At 43.3% G+C, this 25,964-nt stretch overlaps 1 protein-coding gene across 1 annotated transcript in view; it reads left to right on the top strand.

The window, feature by feature from the left end:
* The first annotated feature begins 13,583 nt into the window (after positions 1 to 13,583).
* ITIH5 (inter-alpha-trypsin inhibitor heavy chain 5) overlaps positions 13,584 to 25,964 on the top strand; it is a 78,200-nt gene continuing 65,819 nt past the window's right edge. The window contains exons 1-2 of the mRNA XM_033100724.1: positions 13,584 to 13,786; positions 22,458 to 22,502. Of these exons, the coding sequence (XP_032956615.1) occupies positions 13,697 to 13,786; positions 22,458 to 22,502 (135 nt within the window). The 5' untranslated portion in view covers positions 13,584 to 13,696. The remainder of the gene's footprint in view (positions 13,787 to 22,457; positions 22,503 to 25,964) is intronic.

The following is a 25,964-nucleotide window of genomic DNA, read 5'->3' as shown; positions in this document are numbered from 1 at the left end:
ATTCTAGACTAATAAGACGCTTTAATGTAGTGCATTAAATAAGCATAATCTGATACTGTTAGAGCCAGTTACGTCGTTTTCCTCTCCAAAAACATTGAAATCATCACATATTAAAACTACTGATTGATTCTGACATACAGTAATGAATATACAAGAGTGCTTCACTTGTAAGTATTATGCACAGACTGTACTTGCAAGTCAGGAGATGTGGATATTTATTTACAGTAAACTAATCAGCCAGTCAAGCCACCAATAGTCACTGACTACTTTCTATTAGGTTGGTGCAAAAGGCATTGCGGTTTAAAAGGTTAAAAATAATTGCAAAAACCGCAATGCCTTTTGCACCAACCTATGCAAAGCAAGCTGTCAGACTTTCTGCAGCACATGCAGCCGTCTAGGGGAGTGGTGAAGAGCCATCTTTGAGGGCCCAAGTTTGCACCTTTCATTTCTACCACTTATTAGTAGCTATAACCTTGGGAAAATTACTCAACCTTCTTGGAATTCTTGTTAAGTAAAAAATAAATACCGTATGAAGTTGGCCACTGTTTCAGCACCTGCTGCAGATGAACATATCCTGTCTGGTGGAATCAACGTTTTCTTTAAAAAAAAAGTTCTTATCACGGAATGTTTCAAAACATAAAAAAAAAAAAAAGACTAGCATGAGTGCACATGAGGACCACTTTTCTCAGAAAACACACCTTTCCATTATTTACTTTTACCATGTGTTCACCCCAGCATATTTGTACTTGTCACAAACTTATAATTCCAAGTTACCCTTAGTGTCAGTTCTCCATATTAGTGCTATTGGAGTATGGGGAACGTTTTTAAAAAATAACTGTTAAAAATTGAGATGAAATCACGTGACATAATATTGGTGGCACGGAGTATATTCACAAAGTGATACAACCACCGCCTCTATTGAGAATGGGGAGGTTTAACAGACGTCATAAGTTAAGCATTGGGCTCTCCCTCCATTTCCGGTTACGTGGTTTGCCTTGCGGTCGGCTGGGACGCTGTCTGTGGGGAGTGGGTGGGTCTCTTTTTTCCTTCCCCCTCCTCACTCTTGGTCCTCAGCCCTTCACCAGCTGTGTCCTATATGGTACCCAGGGCGAGAGAGGGAGGTGAGGGCTAGGAAAGGCAGCTGTAACTCAGCAGAGGCTCTGTGATGGTTCATTTTATGTGTCCACTTGGCTTGAGCACGGTGCCTAGATATTTGGGCAAACATTGGATCCTTGTTTGAGGGTATTTGGGGATCATATTAACATGTAAATAGGTGGATTTTGAGTAAAGCAGATTGCCCTCCCTCATGGGGGTGGGCCACAACCAATCAGTTGAAGGCCTGAATAGAACAAAAGACTGACCCTTCCCTGAGCGAACAGCAGAACAGCTCTGTACTCAAACTGCAGCTCTTCCCTGAGTCTCACCCTGCAGATGTGGGACTCACCACACCTCCACAATCACGTGAGCCAGTTCTTTACAAAAAATCTGTTTCTTATATGTACACATCCTGTGACTTCTGTTTCTCTGGAGAACCCTGACTAAGAAGGTGCCCTTTGAGTGCGGCTGATTTTGTTTTTCTCATGAACAGGATGGCAGGACACTTTCTCCTGTGGGGGAATCTCCAACTGCAAACCCATTAGCAGCAGCCGTGTCCTGCAGTAGTTCAGGCCGTCTCCCTCAGGCCTTGGCTTCCTGCTGTCTAACCCACCTTGCTGGGATCATGTCGAGTGTCTCCTTGCAGTTCCTACATGGAAGCCAAGTGACCCCACAGCAGCTCCCTCCACAGCTGCTCGTCTCTTCCCACAGTGTACACACACCTGCACCCCGGGCAACGGACAGCTCCCACCTCAGGTTGCCTTCTCCCCTCACAGATGGCTCCAGCCAGCCTCTAGGGGAGGCGCGACACCAGAGTGCCACAGGGGTCCCTTACCTCGGTCTTTTCAGGCATCAATCCTCCAGGAAGGTGATGTGTGAAGGGGCACAAAACCCGTTTGGGGGGCACATCTTTCCAAGCACTGCATGGGAGTGATGGTAGCACTCACTTTGCAATGTGTTACGATGTATCATTTTGTTTTTGATCTTTGACAGAGTCCTTTGGAAGCTGCTTCTCTTTCCCCTCTCTTCAAAATGCAAAGTGCAGGCATTGGGGCAAGATGCCAAATAAACATTCAGAGGACGCGGTAGGCTGGATAGCAGTCCCCAGTATATCCCCCGTCCTAATCCCCAGAACCTGAAAATATGTTACTTCACAGGGCAAGAGGGATTTTGCAGTTATGATTAAATTAAGGCTCTTGAGATGAGGAAATGATCCTGGATTATATGGGTGGGCCCTAAGTAATCACTAGGATCCCTGTAAGAAAAAGAGAGAGATGAGGGTCGGAGTCAGAGAGGAGATGTGACGGCGAAAGCGGAGGGTGGAGTGATGTATGACCATGAGCCAATGGAGGCGGCCCCCAGAAACCAGAAAAGGCGAAACATTCTCCCCTGGAGTTCCCAAAGGAACAGAGCCCTACCAACCCACTTTTATTTCTATTTACTTTTACTTTTTTATTTTAGTTTATTTTTTGTTAGGTTCAATTGTACAAAACAATTAATAGTTAGACATTTACTCTATTCCCTATGCTGTACTCCATATCCCGTGACTATCTATCTATCTATCTATCTGTCTATCTATCTATCTATCTATATATATATATATATATAAAATTATAGTTGACATTCATTATTGTTCAGCTTCAGCTTCAGGTGTGCAGCGCAGTGATCAGGCATCTACACCGTCCATGAAGTGGTCTCCCTAATAAGACGAGTGTCCATCTGACAGCCTACAAAGTCTTTACAACATTATTGATTATATTCCCCAAACTGTCTTTCATATCCCCATGGCAATCTTGTGGTTACCAATTTGTACTTTCTAATCCCCTCCCCTTCTCCTTCATCCCCGCCCCCTCCCATCTAGCAACCCTCATTTTTTTCTCTATATCTCTGAGACTATTTGCCAAGCCATCGTTAGCCTTTAGACCTTCAGAGCTGTAGGAGAATGCAGGTGTGTTGTTATAAACTACTACATTTGTGGTCATTTGTTACAGCAGCCAAAGGAGACTAATACGGCTGTTCTCTCGGGCATCTGTCACTGAAAATATTCATACATACAAATATATCATATAAAAGAATATTTGTCTGTTGTGATGATAAAATTATCTTGGTATAAGGGGGACCTAATTGGCATTCCTATTTAAAAGGTGGTAAACCCATGGCAATGTAAAAATAAAAAACATACTCCATTACAAGTTTCAATTACTGAGTCAGTGGCATTTTCTATGATATATTTAATGACTTAAAAAAATTATAATAGAATTTAACAGAGGCCAAATATTCAATAAAAACACAGCAGCCTTATGAGGAAATATAAGCTATGTAGATATTTTGAGATTTGGATATCATGGATTTATTAAATGGCTGCATCATTTTGAACACCTGCAGGAGTTACTTCACCATTCTCAAGTCATATTTTCATCTGGGTGATGGAGATTCTTGAGGAAAAATAAGATATGGCGTGTACAAATGTCGCATAATGTTGGCATAGGTTGTATTAAGAAAAACAAATTAGCTTTCTCTCTTGTGTTTATAAAGTTATTTAAACGAGACTCTTGATAGAAAGGGGACATGTACTGGTATTTCCATCCAAATGGTGGTGAAACCATGGCAATATTTTTAAATAAACAAAATCCATATACCCGATTAGAAAGTTATGGAATCAGTGCCAGAGCTGAGGAATGACCCCGTTGGGTTTCTTTGCCCAACAATCTCCTCTATTAGATGTGTCATGTCTAATTGAATGTCTTTCTTTATTCAAATCAGGCAGATCAAAAATAAAGGTGGTGAATATGGTATAGAGAAGGTAGAAGACACACACACACACACACACACACACACACACACACTTGCTGGAAAACATTAGGGATGGCAAGAAAAGACCCTGCCCCCTCCTCCACCTAGAGTCACTTTTTCTACAAGGAGGTAGAGGATAATAAATGTTATTTTTAATTTTCATTTTATTTTGAGAAAATTATAGTTCACAGAAAGTTGTAAAAATAATACATCCGGTCACATGTGCCCTTCACTCGATTTCCCACTGGTAACATCTGACATAACTACAGCACAGAATCAAGATCAGGGGAATTGTCATTGGCACAATCCACAGACTCACTCAGATTTCACCAGTTTTACATGCGTGTGTGTGTGTGCGTGTGCGTGTGTAGTTCTATGCAGTTTTGTCTCACATGGAGAATTGTGTGACTGCCACCACCACAGACGCAGAACTGCTCCGTCACCATAAAGATGTCCCCCAAGCTGTGACCCTTTCATAGTTACACCCACCCGCTCCCCTCTTCAGTCCCTCGCTGTGACCCTAAACCCTGGCCAACACTAGTTTCTTCTCCATTCCTATAATTTTGTTTTTTTCAAGAACATTATAAAACAGTGGTACACTGTGTGACCTTGGGGAATTGGCTTTTTTTGCTGGGCATAATGCCCTGGAGATCCACCCGAGTTGTTGTATGTGTCGCCACTTTGTTTCTGTCTATTGCCAAGTAGTATTCTGTGCCTCGAATGTTCCATAGTTTGTTCCGTCATTTAACCATGGAACACTTGGGATGTTTCCAATTTTGGATTTTGATGAATAAAGCTGCTATGAATATGCACAGAGTTTTGTATGGACATAAGTTTTTATTTCTCTGGGATCAAAGCCTGGGAGTGGGATTCTCGGATCATATAGTAAGTGTATGTTTATTTTTCCCCCCTTTAATTGCTAAACTGTTTTCCAACATTGCTGTATCATTTTACATGGTCTCCCTCAATTCTGAGAGATCTGGATTTTTTTTGCATCCTTGCCAGCATTTGGTATTGTCACTGCTTTTTAGTTTCAGTGGTTCTAATAAGTATGTGGTGATGTTTCTTCGTGGTTTTAATTTGCATTTCCCTAGTAGCTGACAATGTTGAACTCTTGTCACGTCTTTAGTTGCCGTCCATGTGTTCTCTTGGTCTGTTTATGGCTTTTGCTCATTTCCTAATCGGTTATTTATTTACAGTTGGGATTAGAAAGTTCTTTGTATGTCAAAGGACCCAATTCCAAATATCATCACGCTCGGGGTTAGGGCTTCAACATACGAATTTTGGGGATGGGGGACACAAACTTTTGGCCCATATGCAGGCGATGCCCAAGGACCCGTGGCTTTTCTCTCATTCCTTCCTGACTTGATGGAACTTAGAACCCATCACCGCATCCATGGGAAGGCAAAGAACCTAAACTGAAAGCAATAATTTAATTAAAAAAATCCAAATGGATGGTTCATCATGAATTGGTAAAAGTCAAGTTCGTTCTCCACGGGAGAATGGGAACTCAGTAGGGAGACAACCTTGAGATGTAGAAAGAAAGGATTACATATTTCTGTTCGGCAAGTCTGCACCTGTGCGATCCAAACCTGCTACATGTGTTACAGAGACCAGAGGCCATCTCCCTCGCCAGCCAGGCAGCCGGCACCAAAACAAGCTGATGACAGCTTTGTTGTCAGGTCTTGATTTCATGCACTGTGATACAGTCTTGGCACCAACCACAAAACCAACACCTTTACTTCAATCAAAACCCTTCCAAAGGCACACCTGTGGCTTTTGGCAAAAGCTCTCTGGCCATCTCCCAACATCTGGAAAAGGTTTGGCAAGTCTTCAGGGAGAAAACACACCCCATGGATCAACTTCAGGCTGTTCTGGCCTCTCTCTTCATGCCTTGGAGTCAGAGAAAGTAGCGGGGTGGGGCCTATGTGTGGGCACCGAGGCGGACTGCACTGACCCTCCCTCTCTATCACCCCATCAGCGGAGCTCTGTGCTCTTCCAAGTTTCCTGTGGCCCCAGGTTAAGGCCCAGAAAACTAGGACACCACGTCTCATCCTAGGCGTCCTTCCAAAAGAAAGTAAAAATGGTTCTTAATCTTGCACTGAGGTTGTTCAATGTTTAATGAGCATTTCTATAGGACAAGCCATCACTCAACCGACAGATCTTTTTCTTCAGCACTATTTGCCTGACTTTGCATTATGCATTGATGCAGTAATAGACTAGTGAATGCCTGAGAATGAAGAACTGGCTGTGATTTCGTGTGTTTGTGAGCACCTCTAGGAAATAAGGCTAAATTAACGCTCATTGTGTCCTCTGAGAACCACGGGAATACTAAAGTTATATTACTACGTACAGAGAGTGCCAAAAAATGTATACACATTTTAAGAAAGGAAAAAACTGTATTAATTGTAATATGTAGTATACCGATAACAAAAGAGGAATACAAGTCATGTTTGACTTCTGCAATTACAATAGATGCTCAAAGTGGTTACCATCAGTGTCCAGACACTTCTGATTACAGCGAACTACTGCTTGAGCATAGACAACATCGCGTAAAATGTGTATACATTTTTTTTTGGCACCCCCAGTATTATAAGCTTTAAACATTTTTCAGAGTGAGAAATGCTTTGAGTGTGTGTGTCTGAAGAAAGATTCTAGCAGTTTCTGAGAGCAGATTTTTTTGGGGAAGATCCTTGAAGGGACAAGGCATTCTGGGATAGAAATATAGAGCTAGGAGTGGGGAAATTCATGGATTGGAAATTGCTTCTCTCACCATGTAGAATCCAAGTGCATCTAGAATCTAATGCTCTACAAGAAGATTAAGCATCAGAGAGTATTTTATCAAGGGTCTAAAATTCAGTTGTTTTCCCCCAGTTCTTACAACTGAAACTCTCAAAAAGATGAATACATCATAAAGAGGGATAATTGCGCGCCAAAATGTTTTTGGCAGTTGCGGAGTCAATATTTTGTTTTTCTTTGAAAATATTCATCTCCGGAGAGGTAAATACCATATCTAAGCTCTTGCGTCCAGTGAGGAGCCATGCACACTGGTGTTCTAGAGGTTCCCAATGAAATGTCCAACGTGAAAAGCATATCATTGTACCAAGGCTTCCTTACTAATTCAACAAACGTTTCTCAAGATCAGGTGATGTGCTGGCTGCTGACAAAATGTACAAAGATGAATAGAACACAGAGCCCGCCCTCCACTGAGTCTTGATTTAGTTGGATAGACAGACATACAAACAAAGAGATGAGGGCTCCATTAGAGGCAAGAATAGCACTTAGCAATCTGGAGGTTCTGACATTTGCAGGATGGGATGTGGAGTCAGGGGAGGCATTGCAGGAAAGAGAAGAATTCATGCAAAGCAAGGGAGCAAGAAAGAACAAGAACGTGTTTAGGAATCCAGAAGTAGTTGAGTATAGTTACAGTGTGTGTGTGTGTGCGTGTGTGTGGTGTGGGTGTGAGAGTATGTGTGGGGGAGTGTGTGTGGTGTGTGTCTCAGAGTAAGTGTGTGTATGGTGTGAGTGTGTGTGTGGTGAGTGTGTGTTGGGGGACTCCCAGGAAGGGAGGCTAGAAGTGGGGAGTGTAGTTCCCGCCCGTTGTGTGCTGCTGAGGTTAGTAATTATCCAACAAGCCCAAGTCAGATCAAGTCTGATGTGACAGAAACCTGAGGAGTCAGCTCTTCCACTATTATTACTGTTGTTATTTATGTTATAGTTACAATTTTAAATTACTGACTAATCCTGAATAGGTAGTACCTGTCGAGTGTTCAAAAATCAAATATTAAATGTAAAAAACAAGTCCGTCCCTTCCTCTGCTGGATCTGCCCAGTCCCATCCTGTCACCACTCCGCCTTCCTCACTTGTCCCCATTGTTTATATTTCCTAGAATTTCTTTAATCAGACACAAGCATTTATGAATATGCTTTCTTCTTCCTTCCTTACACTAAAGTCAGCACGCAGTACCTACGACACTTGCTCTTTTAGCTTAATGATTTACTAGGTTGGATATCTTTATCAAATACATGGAAAGCTTCCTCATTCTTCCAACTTCATAGCATAACTTTATATTTGACCAGACACCTGTTAATGAACTTTTGGATCATTTCCCATCTTTGGGCATTAGAGACAATGCTGTAATGAATAACTTGTGCTCACATCGTTTTGTGTCTGAGCGGCTTTATTTGTATGATAAACTCTCCAAAGTGGGTTTGATGGGCCAAAGAGTAGGTGCATGTGCAGCTCTGAGAGGGACTGCCGCCCGAGCCTGACGTAGATGAATCCTGGGTGGACAGTCGATAGCACTGAGGTCATCAAAAAGTACTTGCATTCAGCTCCTCACTTTATAGTATTGATAACGGGAGCAAGCAAAATAGTAATAATTTCTGTCACTTCTAGGTGTGTAGTATGTTTGTGGGGCATGCAGGCAGGATTTCTGAATCATCTGGGAGGTTTTTCAAATGACGTGTCTCCCAGTGCCTTCCTAAGATTCTGGTTCACCATCTCCTTCTGCTCTCCCCAGCATATTCACACCCTTGGAGACATACTCCCCCCTTTTCATTCTCCCACTCTGAGGGCTCACAGGGAAACACTGTCAATGGGAGTGACAGAAAACTTAGAGCAAAGAAAGGCCAGTTCTTTAAAGTAAAAAAGAAACTTTATGAAAAAATATAACACAATGCCTTCATTTTTCTCCTTTTGCAAGGAGCTGGAGCAAACGCTGTCATGAGCCCACACTGGTCAGCAGAATGGCATTTGGGGACCCTGCTTTCTCATTTCCCACCTTTCAGCTCAAGAAAATTCTACAGAGAGCTTCCCAAACTTGAATCTTTCCTCCAGTATTTTGTATTACCATTTCAACAATGTCAAAGACTTTTCCGCTCTTACACCCTCCCCTTCTGTCTCCTTAGTGTTCTTTCTTCTCCATCTGGCTTTCAAAATCTGATTCATGCAAAGAATAATAATCCACTTCCTTCACAAAGACATCTCTAATTATTCTAGTCCACAATTACAGCCTCACCCTCTTCTCCACTTAGCGTCTCACATATTTGTTAGTCCTACCTTCAGATCTAAATGGTACACTCTTCCAGGTCAAGCATGGACCATGTCTAAAACTTTAGTTATACTGCACACAACTAGCACAGGGGAGTGAAATGGCAGATACACATTCTTTCAGCCATTAAACATACTGCATGTCGACTGTATTCCCAGCCATGTGCCAGAGACTCGGGATATAAAACTGATCATGAGACAACCTTTGCCCACGAGGACATCAGAGTCTAATTTGGGTCTCCAATCTGTAAACAGATCGTTAAAATAAAACATGATGTATTACACTTTGTGACTAGTTGATAAATTCAGCAAATCATCAATCAGAAGAAAGTAGAAAATTTTATTTTCTATATCCTCTTCCACAAATCTCTCTGGATAAAACTCAATGGTTGATAAAATAGGTGAAAAGTGGGTATAACTAGTCTCCCAAGATATCATGGGCTCCTGAGAAATTGTGGAGCCAAAGCCAAAAAGACTCCATTTCCTCCTATCTCTTTGATGGAGGAAGAGGAGGAGGAGGAGGAGGAGGAGGAGGAGGAGGAGAAGAAGAAGGAAGCCAAGTTTGTAAAAAACTGTAGTGATTTTGCAAAGTTGTCAGGGGTCCAAGAGAAACACAAGGTCCTATAAGTACCGTGTTTCCCCAAAAATAAGCCCCAGTTAAGATCGTCAGCCAGATGAACGCATTTAGTACGTTATGACGATGTTCCAGAAGAAGACATGGCTGTGTTTGAATAAATGTAGATTGTTGTACATGAAAAAATGAGACATCCCCTGAAAATAAGCCCTAATGGAGCAAAAATTAATATGACTCAGTCTTATTTTTGGGGAAACACGGTAGACAAAAAGGTGAGACCAAGGAGGGGAGAAAGAGCTGGCCCAGGATAGAACAATGGTCTCAGACACTCAGGAGCATTGGGGAGGGCCCTAAGGGGGGCCCAGAGGACTTGAGGAGGGCTTCAACCCCAGAACAGCTGGATATAGGAACCAGGGGGTATCAGGATTTAAGTTCAAGGCAAAGGAAAAGAAAACAGACCACCTGCCTTCCTCTTCAATCTCTGCCTTGGCTAGAGTAGCCATGGCTTTGGGCCCGTCAATGAGCAGTCACAAGTGGGAGATCAGGATAAAGCTGGTAACTGAGTCTGATTCTAAAATGTGAGGACACTTGGCCCATCCTTCAGTTACTTGGGGAGACATTTCCTTGAAAGAGCTGGCCAGAGCGCCTCTCAGACCCAGGCCGACAGCTCCGAAGCCCTTGCTGCTGAGTCCTGCGCTTGGATTGTGTTGGGGAAAATCTGAGGTGTTGCTGAAGGTTTGCCTTTAACGGGCATGTGGTCCTGGGCAAGTTCCTTAAGGTGTTTTGCTGGAAAAATCAGGATTGGGCTAGGTGTCCTTTAGGGTCTTTTCCAGCTTTGAAGTTCTAGGAGATCAGTAGTCTCAAACCTGAAAATCCGCTCCTGCAAGTGAAATGAGAAACATGGAAATGAGAAAAAGGATAAATGTGTGTGGGGAAACCTCAGCTTCTTTGGGAGGGACAGTTCGTTTTCATCTTTATTTATAAGGCCAATATAAATCATTGCCTATGCTGGTCTACAGTGGTGAAAAACTTTCACTGGGTCTTTATTTATACCTCCCTAGTTTTTAAAGACCATTTCTATTTGGTCATACAGGTGCTCAGATGTCACATAAAAGCCTAGGCTATTACAGCTGGCAACTACTGGGAAGTTCATGACTCCCAAATCATGTAGCTAGACAGCGGTCAAGTTCAGATGATAGCCCAGCCTTCCTCTTCCCCAGCACAACGAGCCCGGCCTCCCCTGTTCACCCACGCAGATGCAGAGGAAAGCCCCCAGACTAAAAAATCTACCTCCCTAAGCGGAGGGCAGGGAAAGACCAAAGAAAGAGGCTGGCCTCTCCAGTCTGGTAATGAACGGAGCTTATTAAGGGAAATTTACATTCAAGGTATGTCTTGGGTGGCTGCAAGACAAAATGGATCCCCGTGCCACCTGGCAGGAGCCAAAGAATGATATAGGGTAAAGGGGCGGAGGATCAATCACCAGTACTAGTCCGTGAATGCTACCAGGTATGGAAATGACATGCCTGACCAGGTCAGCACAGTGGCCTGTTCCAGGAACTAACAAGTAGCAGGAGGCAGGGGAGGGCTGCTGATTTATGTCAGAAACAGTGTCAGTTACCATCAGACAGTCTCTAAGGGGAGTTTGCAGAAAGCAGCCTCCGTTCTGGCTCGGGTTCAGCTTGCAGAACAGACAGGGATCACATCATGGAACACTCTCTTGTGCCCACCCACAGCCCCAAGTCTAATGCTGTTCTTCAAATTAAGTGCTAAACTTATATTTAGCACAGTACTACAAGTTGTGAAAGATACTGTCCTCAAGGAACTTCTACTCCAATTACAGACACTGGCCTGAAAACACACCTTAAAAATGCCCCAGCACCACAGCTTGGGGTTGAATTGGAGAGTCCTACAAGATGAAGAAGAAAACCCTCACTTTCCTTAATATTGGACCTCTGCAGAAATCAGTTGGGACAAATTGGACAAAGAGCCGATATAAGGCCAATAGATGTAAGTAGGAGAGGAGGTGGTAGGAAGGGATGATGATATGTGGTCCTAGTTCTCTTGGAGTAGGGCTTACAGGCAGGAATTCCTGCCCGTTCTCAGGAATTTTTTTTCGCTTTCCCGTTCCCAAATCTCGAGAAAAGTTGGTCGGGAAATTGGGAAAATTGGATCCGTGAACCCAGGTGGTTGATAGTATTGGCCGTTACTTTGTGGAAACGATTCATCGTGGAGAACAGAAAACAGTTTGTATCTTGGGATTCGGGAAGGGGAAAACGAAAAAAATTCCTGAGAATGGGCGGGAATTCCAGCCTGGAAACCCTATCTTGGAGGATTGAAATAATACAGCTGTTATTGTCCCAATAACCTTTCAAATAACCTGGCTTTTTCCAAATACAACTTGCAGTTCACAAGTAGGTATTTTTTCCTCTGAGAGGGACAGAAGTAGCAAACCTGGATTTCAGAAGATTTGGGACCATTCTCAGTTAACAAGAAGGAGGGGGTGTCAGCAGTTTCTAAGTCGGCCTGGGGTGTGGGACACATTTGTAACTCAGGGTCAGGTTGTCAACTAAAACTAAAACTAAAAATCCTTTCACTTCGTTCAAAGCACTCCTTTACCAGTGGTTTTGCTGTGGAAACCTTGTGGGACCAGCTACTGTCACTTCTTGTTGGGTACATGCTTTTTTAATTAGTCCGTGGTTAGGCTATTAAATGATTAACTTCTAATAACAATGCTTTCCCTTTCATTTATTTCACAGTAGCAACATGCTTCTGTTCTTTTTTCTTCTCCCGATGTCTCTGTTGAACAAACAGCCTTTCAACAAGAGTAAATAAAATATTTTAAGAAGAGATACCACCACAAACTAACACACCCACTGTTTTCATTTTTTCAAGTTTCTTTCCCTAGTTCTTATGTCCATGCATGCGTATTTTTACCTAAATACAACCATTCTGATGATACAGTTATGTAATCTGATTTTCCCCCTTTATTTTACCCTGGGAACGTTTTTCATGTGTCCATAGACTTCGTGATATTATTTAATGGCTGCATAATATTCCACAGAATAGATGTTCCGTTTTTTGAGTGGGCCATTTCCCTGTTCTTGGCTGTTGAAGTTGTTTGTAGTCAACCCCTCACTATTATGCAGCTCATCAATTTAGATGCAATTGTTACAGAGACACAAAAATGTCTTTGAGGCGATGGTCTTTTGGAAGAGGACATACACAAGCAGTTCCAGCGATGCTGTGTGCCTACCAGACCAAAAGGTGGTGCCCAGACTCTGACAGGTCATGGTTGGTAGATAATAATTCTTCCTATGGCAGGATGGACACATCACCAATAGTTTGTAACTAAGGTAACAGTGGTCTGCATTTCCATGATTAATGACCAAAAAATCAGAACTACCACACTACATGGTGCCAGCTCTAGCTTCCTCCATCCTGTCCCCTTATGGCAGAGCCACATAAATGCCAGCACTTTTTGCATTAGACTACTAATTAGCATTAGACTACTAATTTGGCTTCTAAATATCAGTGCCTGAGACTAAGCCGCATATGCTGTGCTCTGGGCAGAGGAAAGGTCTACTATTGTCCTTAGGTTGGCAGGAGGGGGTGCAGGTGGTGGTACTAGGTGGGAACTGGCATACCTTTAGCAGGGAAAGGGGGAGTATATATAGCAGCCGACCGGGTGGGCTCTGTATGAAGTGTCAAGCTGGCCCTTCCCGTGTCCTCCGACAGGAATGAAGCGAGTCCATGAAGAAGCATTCCACATCTTGCGAGAGAGAAAGGAGTTGGGAGGTGGGGTGGCAGGTGTCACAAGAGCCGGATGGAGAAGGCTGCGAAGAAGGCAAGGGAGGAAGGGAGTCGGGACGAGCTCCCGGGGTCTAAGAGTTAGGGGACAGGGCTGAAGGACGGGCCAGGAGCGGACCCGTGGGACGCGCTGTGCACGCGGCTGGCCGGGCTGCAGGGTCTTCTCCCTAGAGCAGTGGGGACCCGGCTCGGACACGGGGCGGCGCGGGGCGGGCCGGGGGCGGGGCGCGCGGGGCGGCGGGCGAGAGGGGTGGCTGGGAGGCGGGGCCGTGCACCTCCGCAGCCGCCAAGCCCGGGCGCTGTCCCCTGGGCGCGTCCGCTGCCCGAGCCCCCGCGCTGTCCCCTGCGCGCGTCCCGCCGCTGCCCAGTGCCGCCATGCTCCTGCTGCTGGGGCTGTGCCTGGGGCTGCCGCTCTGCGCGGGGTCGCTGGAAGAGGCGAAGAGCTGGGGTGACACTTCGGAGCAAGTAAGTGGAGATCTGGGGGACCCAGGAAGGGCGCCGACTGCTGCTCCTTCCCATCGCCTCCCTCGGGCGCGTGGACGCTGGGCAGGCTCTTGACCTGGAGGCGAGGAAGGGAGGGACCACCCCCATCTCCTGTCACATCGTCCCCCGTCTCCTCTCCGTTCCCCAGCCTTCTGCGGGGGAACTCCCCCATCTATTGGTCACTCGTGGTGAGAGTCTGGATGGTGATGTTTCCTGCAGAACTGTGTCTGGGACTTCAGAGTCCTGCAGAACCAAATCTCCTTGGCTTCTGTTATCCGTGCAGATTACTGCTCGTAGTTTTTTATTGTTCATTTGTGAGCCAGAGCCCTAAGCTAATTACAAGGATCTTTAAGACAAGTGTGCAGGGCAGGGCGTTGTTGCTGTGGTTACCAGCTCTCCAGAGAGAAAGCACAATCTAGGGAAGAAAGTTCCCAACTGTTGGAAGCCTCTGCTTTTCCCATCTGAAAGCAGGGAGAACACGACTCTCCACCAGGTTCTTATCACGGGGTTAGCAGTTTAAAGGTGGCCGGGTGGCAGGCGGAGGGCCAGGAACCAAAACATCTCATTTCTCCTAGTTAGTATGCTGTGCATCTGCCAGGGTTTGTGTTTTAAATGGCTCAACCTCACAGGTGGATAAAACCCACAAACATGAAATCTCAACTCAGTGTTCGATGAACAGAAAAGCTTTATGAAAAACAGAGAACAAGTTCACAGGAATATCGGTGTAAAGACCTTGGAGGGAGAAGTAGCTCTGTCTCAGGTAGACATCGCCGCACGTCCTGGTGTGGTTTGCACACACCTCATTTAAATTATATTCAAATTGTATAGCCTAAAGCCTGTTTTCGCATGATGGGAGGAAGAGATGAGTAGACACACTTCCCCCCCCACCCCCCCCCCCCCCCAGCACCTTGGTGGGTTTGCAGAGCAGATCTGGAAGACAGAATTGGCCTGAGCATCAGATGGTTTCCTTCATGTTGACTCTGCCTCACAGATGTGCTTTCTGCAAAATGGAAGAAATGGTCATCTCTCATAGGCTTGTCAGGAGGCATAACCCATAAAAATTCCAGGAGGCTGTGCAGTGGAGAGGGGAAAGTGCTGGCGGGGATCCAGAGAGAAAGGCTGGCCTTAGCCATTTCCAGTTGTGTGGCCTGGGGAAGCCGTTTCATCTCCTCGTTCCTTCCTTTCCTGTTGATCACAGCAGGGAGAACGTCTCCTTGTGGGCATACTTGTAAGGATTCAGCGGCTATTTTGTGGCAAGAACTCGGTATACAGTGAGCACTTAGTAAATGAGAATGTTTTAGTAAGTGGTTAAGGGCGTGGGCTTGATGCCAGGCTGCCTGGGTCTGATTCCTGATGCTGTCATTTAACAGCTCTGTGACTCTGGATGGGTTGCTTGGGGCCTCAATGTCCAATTCTGTAAAATGTGGGAAATAATGGGATGATGAGGATTGAACAGTTAATGTCCCTAAAGTGCTCGGAACAGTGTCAGCACTTCATGTTGGCACTGACGGGTCGGCTGGGGCAGCTGAAGTGCTGAGGGAAGGAATTTAGGGTAAAGATCTTACAACGTTTTGGGGGGTGTGGAGGAAGGAGTGTGTGGGAAGAACTGCAACAATAATTCTGTTTATGCACTAGGAGGAGAGATTGAAGTTCTAACATCTGCAAGTCCAAGGAGGCTAAGCCCCCGTAGAATAACATGGGTTTGGCCCCTTGTAGTGATTTCATGCTGTCTTTAACCCATGGCCCTATTTATTTATCTTGAAACAGACTAACTTAGAAGAAAACTCCAAGACAGAAGAGTTCTGTGAACCTTTGCAATTTAACCTTTTTATCTCGACTCTATTACAATTTTTAAAATGTACTTATTTATTTATTTAGTGTGAGGTAGGATTTAAGAGCACAGGCTCCAGAACCAGACTTTCTAGGTTCAAATCCTGGCTCTACACTTTCTGGAGAGTTACTTAAGTACCCTAAATACTTACTAAGTCTGCGAGCCTCTGTTTTCCTCATCTCTAAAATGTGGATGATGTGACTTAAGAGGATTTTGAAAATTAAGAAAATTAATGCACTTAAAACTGAGGGCAGTACCTGGAAATGTAGTTAGTGCTCTAGTCTCAAAATGATGGTCTTCAAAATTACATGTAAACTCAAGTTTTCTTATGTAACTGAATATGCCTATTACTTTGCATTGCAGTTTCACAGTTGTTATCTTATTTGTCATTTACCTTTAATTGGAGGTATTACTAATAATACCTTAGACTCAAATTTCTTTCTTATCCATAACCAATATTCCCCATAGTAGGATTTTTCAAACTTTGGTGTGCAAAAAAGACACTCAGGGAGCTCATTACACATGCAGATTTCTGACCCCCACTCCCATCGACTTAGATCCATTAGGTTTGCATGGGGCCCAAATGGTTCTGATTCGGGTGGTCTGTGGACCACAGTTAGAATAATACTGCTTTAAACACATCGTTCAGGAAATTAATATTAAAAAAGAAATCTCTTGTATAAAATCAGACTGCTACAAATTTAGCTGTTTTGTAAGTTTCAAGTTGATATGGTTTCTTTAAATAAGAATAGGGCTGTATTCCTGTTATTACAAAAGCAGTTTTTAATTTACAAAATAATAATAGCCATCAATTATTGAGGGTCCATAATGTCCCAGAGAGTTTGCTAGGAGCTCTATGTAAAAACAATAAGAAGCAATCAAGTGTATGGTTAAGAGTACTCCAAGTGGAGCCAGATGGCCGGGGTTCCAATCTGGATCCCACCACTAACTGGCTGTGTGTACTTGAGCAAGAAACTTAACTTCTCTGAGGCAAAATTTCATCTCTGTCTGCAAGATAGAGTTGTTAATAGTTCCTACCTCATAGGCATAGGGGTAGGTCTGGGTTTTGAGGTTTACACAGTTTGCAGGGCCCTCTTGAAAATAAAGAATATCACATTGTGACTACCCAACTAGGTGCTAAAGTGAACATTTATTTAGGACGATAAGCAAATCACAACCAATGATACATTTGACAAGCCGACAAATACTACAAGTATCACCCATTTACAAGGGATTGTAAAGTGAGGACTTGTGAAGCTTATTACATTTTATTAGCTTCTGAATGATAATAAAATATGAAATAAAATAATAGCAAATCACTTATGCTCTTACGGTTGTTGTGAGGATTAAATGGATTAATTCAGGCAAAGGACTTGCCTATAGTAATGTTCTCTATTGTTAGTATTTATGTATAGCCTGGTTAAATCTCTGATTATCACTGCAAGGACAGTCTCGGCATTCTTACTTTACCCACGAGAAGCATGGAGGTCCACCCAGAGGTGTGACGTCCCTATGTGCTCAGCCTGGATTGGAACGCAGGTATGCTGATGACAAAGGCAGGTCTCGGTGTCGCCTCCAAAGACTAAGCCACTTTCATATTGACAATTGAATGTAGTTTGTTTCAGTGTGATTTTTATTTGTAGCTCCTGGCACGTACACAGTGTTCGATAAATGCTTGTAGTGGTACCACATCGATTGGGATGACGCATTTCTAATTCCCCGAATTGAGAATTTCTGGAGTTTTAATGTGTTAGGATCTCTCCCTCAGAACCAAACCTTTGCATTTGGGAAAACAGAAAACCAAGGCAACTGTGCTTTTTCTTTTCTCTTTTTTTAACTTTTGAAAAGTAAAGGAAATAAAAGATTTTGTGAGCTCCAGACCATTCAATAATGTCTCCTTTTTATGGGCATGGGTGGAATTGTTGAAACGGAGGCGTAGAGCTGAATGGGGAAGGAGATTCCCCATTGTGAAAGAGATTCCAGAGATTTCCTCACTCCCAAACCAGCCCTATCTTGTTTCTTTGTGGGGCGTGGGGTGGGGGGGAAGGAAGGCTGGGGATATCCTGAGAATCGGGTGAGGAGTTGTATGTGGCTTGCCATTCCTAACTAGCAGTCTTCCCAAAACCTAGATGCTCAAACTTAAAGCAGTCTTGCCTACGGTGCTGTCAGAGTTCCAGTGGGAAGTCCCAGCATGCTTTCTCAAGAACAGCAGCATCTATTTAGGAAGATGGGGTTATGGTATGGGATGGAGACCCGAGCATTCTGGGGAAGGGCAGGAGGTCCTGAACCTCTTCATTATGTTCCCACAGGCAAGGTCCATTTCCCTTCTTTTTCACAGTTAAAAGAAACAGAGACTTGCCCAAGGGTAGTTGTATTTCTTTTTTTTAAGTTGCCTGGAAATTGTTTGGAGTTTTAGCCCCAGAATGAAATTTCTTCTTCCATTACTGAATTATGGGCAGCCCAAATTGCAAATGGTTAATAGCTGTACAACCTGCAGGAACATTGCTCCAAAGGAAGAACACTTTTGTGCAGGTGGTATAGAAGTATCCAAATGGGGATCTTCCCAGACTACCCCAGGTGATGGATGGTGTCCCAGTGTCTTCCAACCTGTAGCCTTTGGTTTTGTTTCAGGTCCTACAAGAGATCTCTGAGGCAACTGATGCCTGAGTTCCCAGGTCTTGGTTTCAGGATTTCAGAAGTGGGGGCCAACTGGTCGATGCCTTCCTAGTTCACTGCATCAGGCCCTCGGTGGTGTGCGGCTGAGGCTGGCCTAGGTGCAGCATCTCATGGCTCTGTTATGGGACCTAGAGTCACAGACCGAGTGACAGCTCTAGAGGAAAGTAGAGGGTGTGAATCCTACCTTGACGACTCTGTCACTCAACCTGGGTCATTAAAGCACCCACACCAGAAAGCAACGTATGTGGTCCACGTGTTCAGCGTCTCTTCACCACAGGTAGAATTAGGCTTTACTGCTCTCCTGACTTCCCAGGCTCTTTCCCATTTATGTACTTTTTAGAGTGCTTTCAGGGTGTTTCTCCTCTTTTCCAATTGTGATCCAACACTGTGATAGACTCTGGGGAAAAATACCATCTCTATTGTCCAACTTATGTCATTTAAGCAGCGCCTGCTGGTATTGACCTATAGTTGGACTAACTAATGATGGGGGAGCTGGGGGAGATTGTAAACGCCTCAGGCCTGATAGTGTTCTTGCTACATCACTTGTGCAAAGGAAATCTTCAACCACCCTCTACCTCCTGGAAGTGAATGGCCACCGTCACCTACACAGCCACCTTTTCTCTCGGGCCCCTGGCCAACAACCAGGGCTGTCCCATGCTCCCTGTGTGGGTCTTCAGCCCGCAGCTGGACTCACGGATGCAGCAGCTGTTGGGGGTCAATCCTCGTGGACCCCAGAGGAGCCCCCCCCAAAAAAGAACAAAAGTTCTGGCCACATCATCACAATCATGACGATTGTCATGATCACTAAAGAACATAGTGCAGTCTTCTTTTTTTCCCCATTTCCTTTGTAATTTATAAAAATTACTTTGTCTAGTAAATGTTCATGAGTATATTTGTTTCTTTTAAGTTAGGTAGTATGGTCCTTGATGGCAAGGACATTGACTTACATTTCCCAGTCAGTGTTGTGGCCTGGACTTCTTCTGTTCTGATGCTGGAAGAAATAAACTCAGCTCAGGAAGAGCGAAGAATCGTATTTGTACCATCTCTTAAGTCTATGATTTGGGGCCCCAAGCAGCTTGGTGGAGGCTCTAAGATTATTATTCACGACAGTGCTTGATATTAAGCTGGAGTCAGTTACTTCTCTGTCCTTACACCTCGCTCCTAGATTCTCATAAGGCAATGGGATAACACTCAAACAATGAAAGGGATCAGGAACGCCTAACTGAGAACAATGATGATGACATTGGTGTCATTCCACTTCAATCCTAGCTGGCACCAGGAATCTCTGTATACCGGGAAGTTTTGATTCTGGTTCAATCTGAGTTTAAAGTTGGACTGAAGTGTAGCCATAGTGGTCCCCTGAGAGGTCGGATAATCATCTCAAAAATGAAAAACCAACTTCTCTTGTTCTCCTTAAAGCTTGTTTATTTTCTTGGAAAACCTATTTTACAAAGGAGGCAACTTCAAAGAAAAGACTTCAATCAAAGAACATAATACCTGAGAGGGGCTGGGCTTTTCTTCTGACCATAGTTATGTGAAGTGGTCCCCAGCCAATTTCACAACTTTAGGGAAAGGGAAAGCCTGAGATGAATCTGCAGAACTGGTAAAGACCTGGCCTAGCATGCTTATTGTGGCTTTCCTTGAACAATCTCACACATCCTACCTCATTTTACAAAGAGAAACCAGTATCCTCCTAGTAATTGGTTGGTTCTTATTTGGAGTCAGGGCAGATGTCAACCTAAGTTCTATAGTATTTCTTTCTATTTCATGTTCTATAGAATAGGCTCTATAATGACTTATAATGGTAATTTACGAGTGTGTGTGTGTGTGTGTGTATTCTTTTCCCCCAAGGAGGGATCAGGGAGAGGATGGGGATTAAAACAGTTTCTGTTACAGTTTTAGTTTACAGATGGAAATATCTTTTTTGTTTTTTCTATTACTGGAAGTAGTGATTGCTAATTTGTCAAAAACTGAAGTAATACAGAAAAGTTTAAAGAAAAAGAATTCAACCACCCAAAGTTAATAGCCATTAGCATTTTGGCTCACATTCTCCGCGTACAAACACTTTTACTTACAAAAACTAGGTCCTGTTAGAGATCATGCTTTGTTATCTGATTTAATCACTTAAACATGTGTTGTGACTGTATCAGTCAGAATTGGCTGGGCTATACTGTCGTGACAACCCCCAAAGCTCAATGTCTCAATGACAAATGTCCATTTCTTGCTTATACAGCTTGTCCATCTTGGGTTGGCAGTGGAACAGGAATGTACTTTGTAGTCACTCGGGGACGTGGGCTTTATGGAGTAGCTGCCACCTCCAACATTGCTAATTACTGTGCCATAGAGAAAAAACATTTCTGCAGGATCACACATCGATAATTAAATACTTGGACCAGAAGTGACAACTGTTTCTTACATTCATAGCTTATTGGCCAGAACCTGTCACATGGTCCTGCCTTCCCACAAGGGGCCAGGAAATGCAATACTTATGGTGGAAAGCTAGAGAAGTATTCGGTGAACGGCACCCAGTAAAGTCCAGAAAAATTAACATTTACTGATGTCAATAAATATATTAGATCTACATCATTATTTTTAATAGCTATATTCTAATTAGTCGGTGTATCACAATATATTTAACCAAGCTGCTTTTTAAGGCTATTTTCGGCTATTTCCAATTATTAACAATTGTTTTAAAAGATGCAAAGAATTTTCTTGTACATTTATTGTTTTCTTCTACTGATTCTTTTTCCCCTTATAATACTTTTCTGTAAGTAGAATTTCTAAATTAAAAGACATGCATACCATGGGAACGAAAGTGTTACAGCCACTAGGAAAAGAGTGGCGATTTCTTAAAAATTACACTTAAATTTACCGTATGACCCAGGAGTTCCACTCCTAGGTATCTACTTGAAGGAAATAAAAACATATGCTCTACACAAAGACTTGCGTGTGAATGTTTATGCAAGTTCCACACAACAGCCAAACAATAGCCCCAAAGTGGAAATAACCTAAATGTCCACCAGCTGATGAATGGATAAACAAAATGTGGTCCATCCATGAATGGAGTACTATTCAGACACAAAAAGGAATGACGTACCGATACATGCTACATCATGAATGAATCTTGAAAAGATTATACTACGTGAAAAAAAGCCAGTTATGAAAGACCACATATTTTATGATTTTATTGATAGGAAATGTCCAGAATGAGAAAATCCGTAGAGACAAAATAGATTAGTGGTTGCCTAGAGCCAGGGGACAGGCAGGAGTTTGGAGGTGACAGTTAAGGGGCGTAGGGTTTCTTTTGGGGAAATAAAAATGTTCTAAATCAATTTTTGTGATGGTTGCACCATTCCATGAATATACTAAAAAACATTGGATTGTGTACTTTAAATGAATGAATTTTATTGTTTGCAATTCATACCTCATAAAGCTGTTTTAAAAAGATGCATAAAATCTGGGCACATTTTTCAAGTTTTGGGTCTACGTTGTCAAATTACCCTTCAGAAAGAACGATGTATTACTCACAGTAATAGTCGTTAACACTTCTGTTATTTAAACAGTGTTTTTCACGAGTGACATTCAACAGCTAGCTAGGACTTTTTCATTAATCCAGAGTCGCTGGTTAATTAATATGATTTTTGAAAACGAGGATTTCTATCACCTTCCCATGCCCGTCCTCTGCATGTGGGAAAGTACAGCAAATTATCCAGAAAAAACACAGTAAGCAAATTCAAGATAAGTTCAGTTTTGCTTCCAGAGTTTTCTGGAGTTTTGAGTTGAATAACTGAGCCCATCGGAGTAAAGCTGAACACGTTTACTCATTTTAATGAACACAATAGCAAAGAGCTTATTTTCAAGCCCCAGTTAAAATGAAAGAGTGTAGATATTCTCATGAACTCTTAATGCTTGTCATTTTACCCACACCCCTGGAACAGAGTTAAGGGCACTCAGGTAATGTGACGACAGGGGTTAAGCAGTCAACCAGATGTGAAAGGCGTGACTCCTACTTCTGGCCTAGAAGCTCCCTGATGAAAAGTCAAAGCTGCTTTTCAGGGTGGATTTTGAAGTGACTTTCAACCCCCTCATGTAACTCCTTTCAGAATGACCTCGCAATCACATTTCACGACTCTTCTCTTTTTATAGGTTGGACTCAGGGTCCCAAGGCAGGTCCGGCTGCTGCAAAGGCTGGTATGTATATTCAGGGTGCATCTTGTATCTGCTCCCGTGTGTCTGTGCGTTTTTGAGCCAGGGACTAACTTTGCTTGCAGCTCCTCCAAAGCCTATAAAGTTGCTTCTAGAAGGATTCTAACATCACACAGCATGTGTAGCTTTCATAAGGCTTTCTTTAAATGGATTTTCCTTTCCGGAAAGAGACTGATTTTTTTCAGTAGGCCTATGAAGACAAAGTACGGAGTTTTAAAGGCCTTCTTAAAAAAGAAAAACAAAACCTAAATTTACCTTAACTTCTTTTTATGACATTCTTACCCAAGAAATAAAGGCTTCCTCGTGAATTGAACAACTAAAGCAAGCAAAGAATTCACATTTGTAGATTAAAGCTCCATGCGATGCAAGTTGAGCAAGGCTCTCCAGGCCTGTGGGAGGCTAACAGGTGGGAATTTGGGCATTCATTCAACAAGTATTTTTTCTGAACGCTTCCTGTCTGCCCTGCACTGTTCCAGGCACTGGGAATACAGCAAGGGACAAAACAGGCCAAAGACGCTTCTTTCATAGAGCAGGAATGCTGAAGGGGGCAGAGATAAGCAAAGTAAATAATAAATTTTAAGTGTATTAGTAACAGAGAAGATGAGTACCATTGAGAAAAATAAGACGGCAAAGGAACATGGGGGACCTTACATACATTGGCGTCTAAGGGATCCCTCCCTCCCTGCCTGCCTCCCTCCCTTTGTCCCTCCCTCCCTCCCTCCTTATCTCCTTCCTTCCTTCCTTCCTTCTTTCCTTCCTTCTTTGCTTCCTTCCTTCCTTCCTTCCTTCCTTCCTTCCTTCCTTCCTTCCTTCCTTCTTTTCTCCCTCTCTCCTTCCTTCCCTCCCTCTTTTCCTTCCCTTCCCTTCCCTTCCCTTCCCTTCCCTTCCCTTTCCTTTCCTTTCCTTTCCATCCTCCCTCCCTCCCTGCCTCCTTCCCTCCTTTCCTTCCTTCCTTCTTTCCTTCCCTCCTTCTTTCCTCCCTCCCTCCTTTTCTTTCTTACCTATGAGATTTCTGATCACTACTTTCAAACAGTGGGATCCTATAATCACAGCTAATGTTTACTGAGTGCTTGCTATATGCCAGGCATTGATCTAATGGCTTCATGTGTCATAGCCCAATCACCCTTGTCACAAGTCCTTGAGGCATTTTACAGAGGAGAAAACAGGTTCATTCAGCGAGACTGAGGAACTTGCCCTAAACTCCGTGGTTGGTAAGAGGTGGTAGCAGTTTAAGTCCCAACAGTCTGGCTCCTGAGTCTTGTGCTCTTAGCTAATACACCAAACTGCCTTCTCAGTTATATGTATTTTTCTATTATTCTTTCATTCACCTGGCCTAGATCTGTCCATTCTTTTAGATGGTGAGAAATGCTCCAAGTTGTTGGCACATCATAATTTATTAAGCTTTCTATTATTGATGAGCTTTCAATTGTTTTTCAGGGTTTTATTTTTCCCCCTATAAACACCACTGCAAAAATCTTTTTGTTCATTCTATCGTGTGGGTGTGTTTAATATTCAATGGCCTAGATTTTCAGTAGGAGGATTGCTGGATCAAAGTGCATGTACATTTTAAATGTTGATAGATGTTATCAGATTACTTTTTGAATACTGTTCCACTTACTACTGTCTGTATTAATTCCATTTCTATCAGCAGTGATGAATATGCACATTTCTGCCAGCAGTAGATATAATTACTCTTTTTTGACTTGCCAGTCTCTTAGATATAAAATGATATTTCACTGTGCCTTTAGCTTGCATTTCCTTCACTACTTATGAGCTTGGACTTTTTTTGGCCATTCACAGTAGTTCTTCTCTGAACTGATTTTTTTTTTTCCAGGTCTTTCACCCATTTTTCTATTGTGTTTTTTATCCCCTCATTGCCAGTATGTTGAATAACCTTGTACAGTGTGGATACTCTATTTTTGGAAGAGTTCTCACTAAAATCTGTCATCTGTCTATTAACTTTGTTTATGGAATATTTGCCATATGAAAAATTTTAAGTTCCAGAGTAATAAGTTTGTCGTTTCTTTATAGCTTCAAGTTTTCATTCTTGACTACAAAGATGTGCTTGAGCCTTTGGCTTAGACTGTCTATGTAACCTCTCAGATTTTCTTAGAGTGCTCTAGGAATTGTAAGTTTTACTCTTACATGTATCATGCTTTTCTAACATGAGCTTTGCCCATTCAACCAGGACCCGAATGGTCTTTCCAGCAATGCACACCCCTTCAGGGACTGCACATCACCTGCAGAGTTAACTCCAAGGACATATAAGGCCCTGCATGATCTGGCTCCTTTCTGGCTCTGTGGCCTCAGTTTACCCTACAAGTCTCCTTATATTTATATTAACTGATCTGCATGTTCTGTTCCCTGATGAATAGAATGTGGGTAACAACAGCTGGGACTCTCCCATCACAGCCAGTCCTTGACCACAGGGATTTGCTTGATTTCACTCTGAATTAATTCGTTACCCTTTTTATAAAGCTCCGTGGCATCACATACATGCAAAACAATATTAGTAGTTTGAAAGCCAGAGTTGTCTTTGTGTCTGCGTCTCCATGGCGCTTAACAAATACAGGCCTGGTTCTCCTACGACAATTCACTGTCATCATGTAACCTCCCAATGTAAAGGGCCATGCCTGGCACCTCCTTCATAGCAGTTGTTCTAAAATTTGTGGACTGGATGTGTTTTAAGCAAACGTGATAAGACACATAGACACGGAAATGATCTTCGTGAAGGAAGACTCACAGATCCGTGGGAACAGGAGGCATGGCGTGCGACGAGGACCAGCTGGGGAAACCCAGGGCCAATCAGGAGACAGAACAGGCAGGAGGACAGCACAGTCCAGAGCCTTTACTGTTTTGGTTTGGTTTGGTTTGTTTTTTGCAGGAAAGAATTGGTGAGTAAGCTTAGGATTGGATAGTTTGAATAATTTAGGCAGGCTCTGGGCTACAGTGGTGGTCCCTCATTGTCCAGCATTGCCCTGGGATGATTCAGGGCAGGGGGAATATTGATTTGGTGTGTGAGAGTTTGATAAAGGAGGTGGTTGGGAATGCGGGCCCTGGACTGGTTCCTGGTAGATCAAAGGTGTGCTCACAGGGGAGTTGTTTGTTATCCCTAGGAATTAGAGACAGCAAATGCCAGAGCATCAAGAATATAGAGTGAATCAGAAAGTATACACAGTACAGCAGGTAGCATGGTGAGGGGTGTCGTTACCTCCTGGAGGGTTAGTTATACATGAGGTCAGACAATTAAGTTCATGAACTCATCCTAGAAAAAGTGCTACCTGCCTCATTGCTAAATATCACTATGGTCACCTTCCAAGTACTCCTCTTGGGAACCTTGCACCGATGCCAGTGCCCAGTCCACCTTTCAAGCAATTTTGGAACTCTTTTTCTGGAATGGCCATCAGAGCTGTCGTCATATTACCCTTGAGGTCCTGAATGTCACCA

Source organism: Rhinolophus ferrumequinum (genome assembly GCF_004115265.2).
Source record: "Rhinolophus ferrumequinum isolate MPI-CBG mRhiFer1 chromosome 5 unlocalized genomic scaffold, mRhiFer1_v1.p scaffold_110_arrow_ctg1, whole genome shotgun sequence".
In the NCBI taxonomy this organism is placed as follows: domain Eukaryota; kingdom Metazoa; phylum Chordata; class Mammalia; order Chiroptera; family Rhinolophidae; genus Rhinolophus; species Rhinolophus ferrumequinum.
Note: the sequence above shows the minus strand (reverse complement) of the source record. Positions and strands in the feature narration are given on the sequence as shown.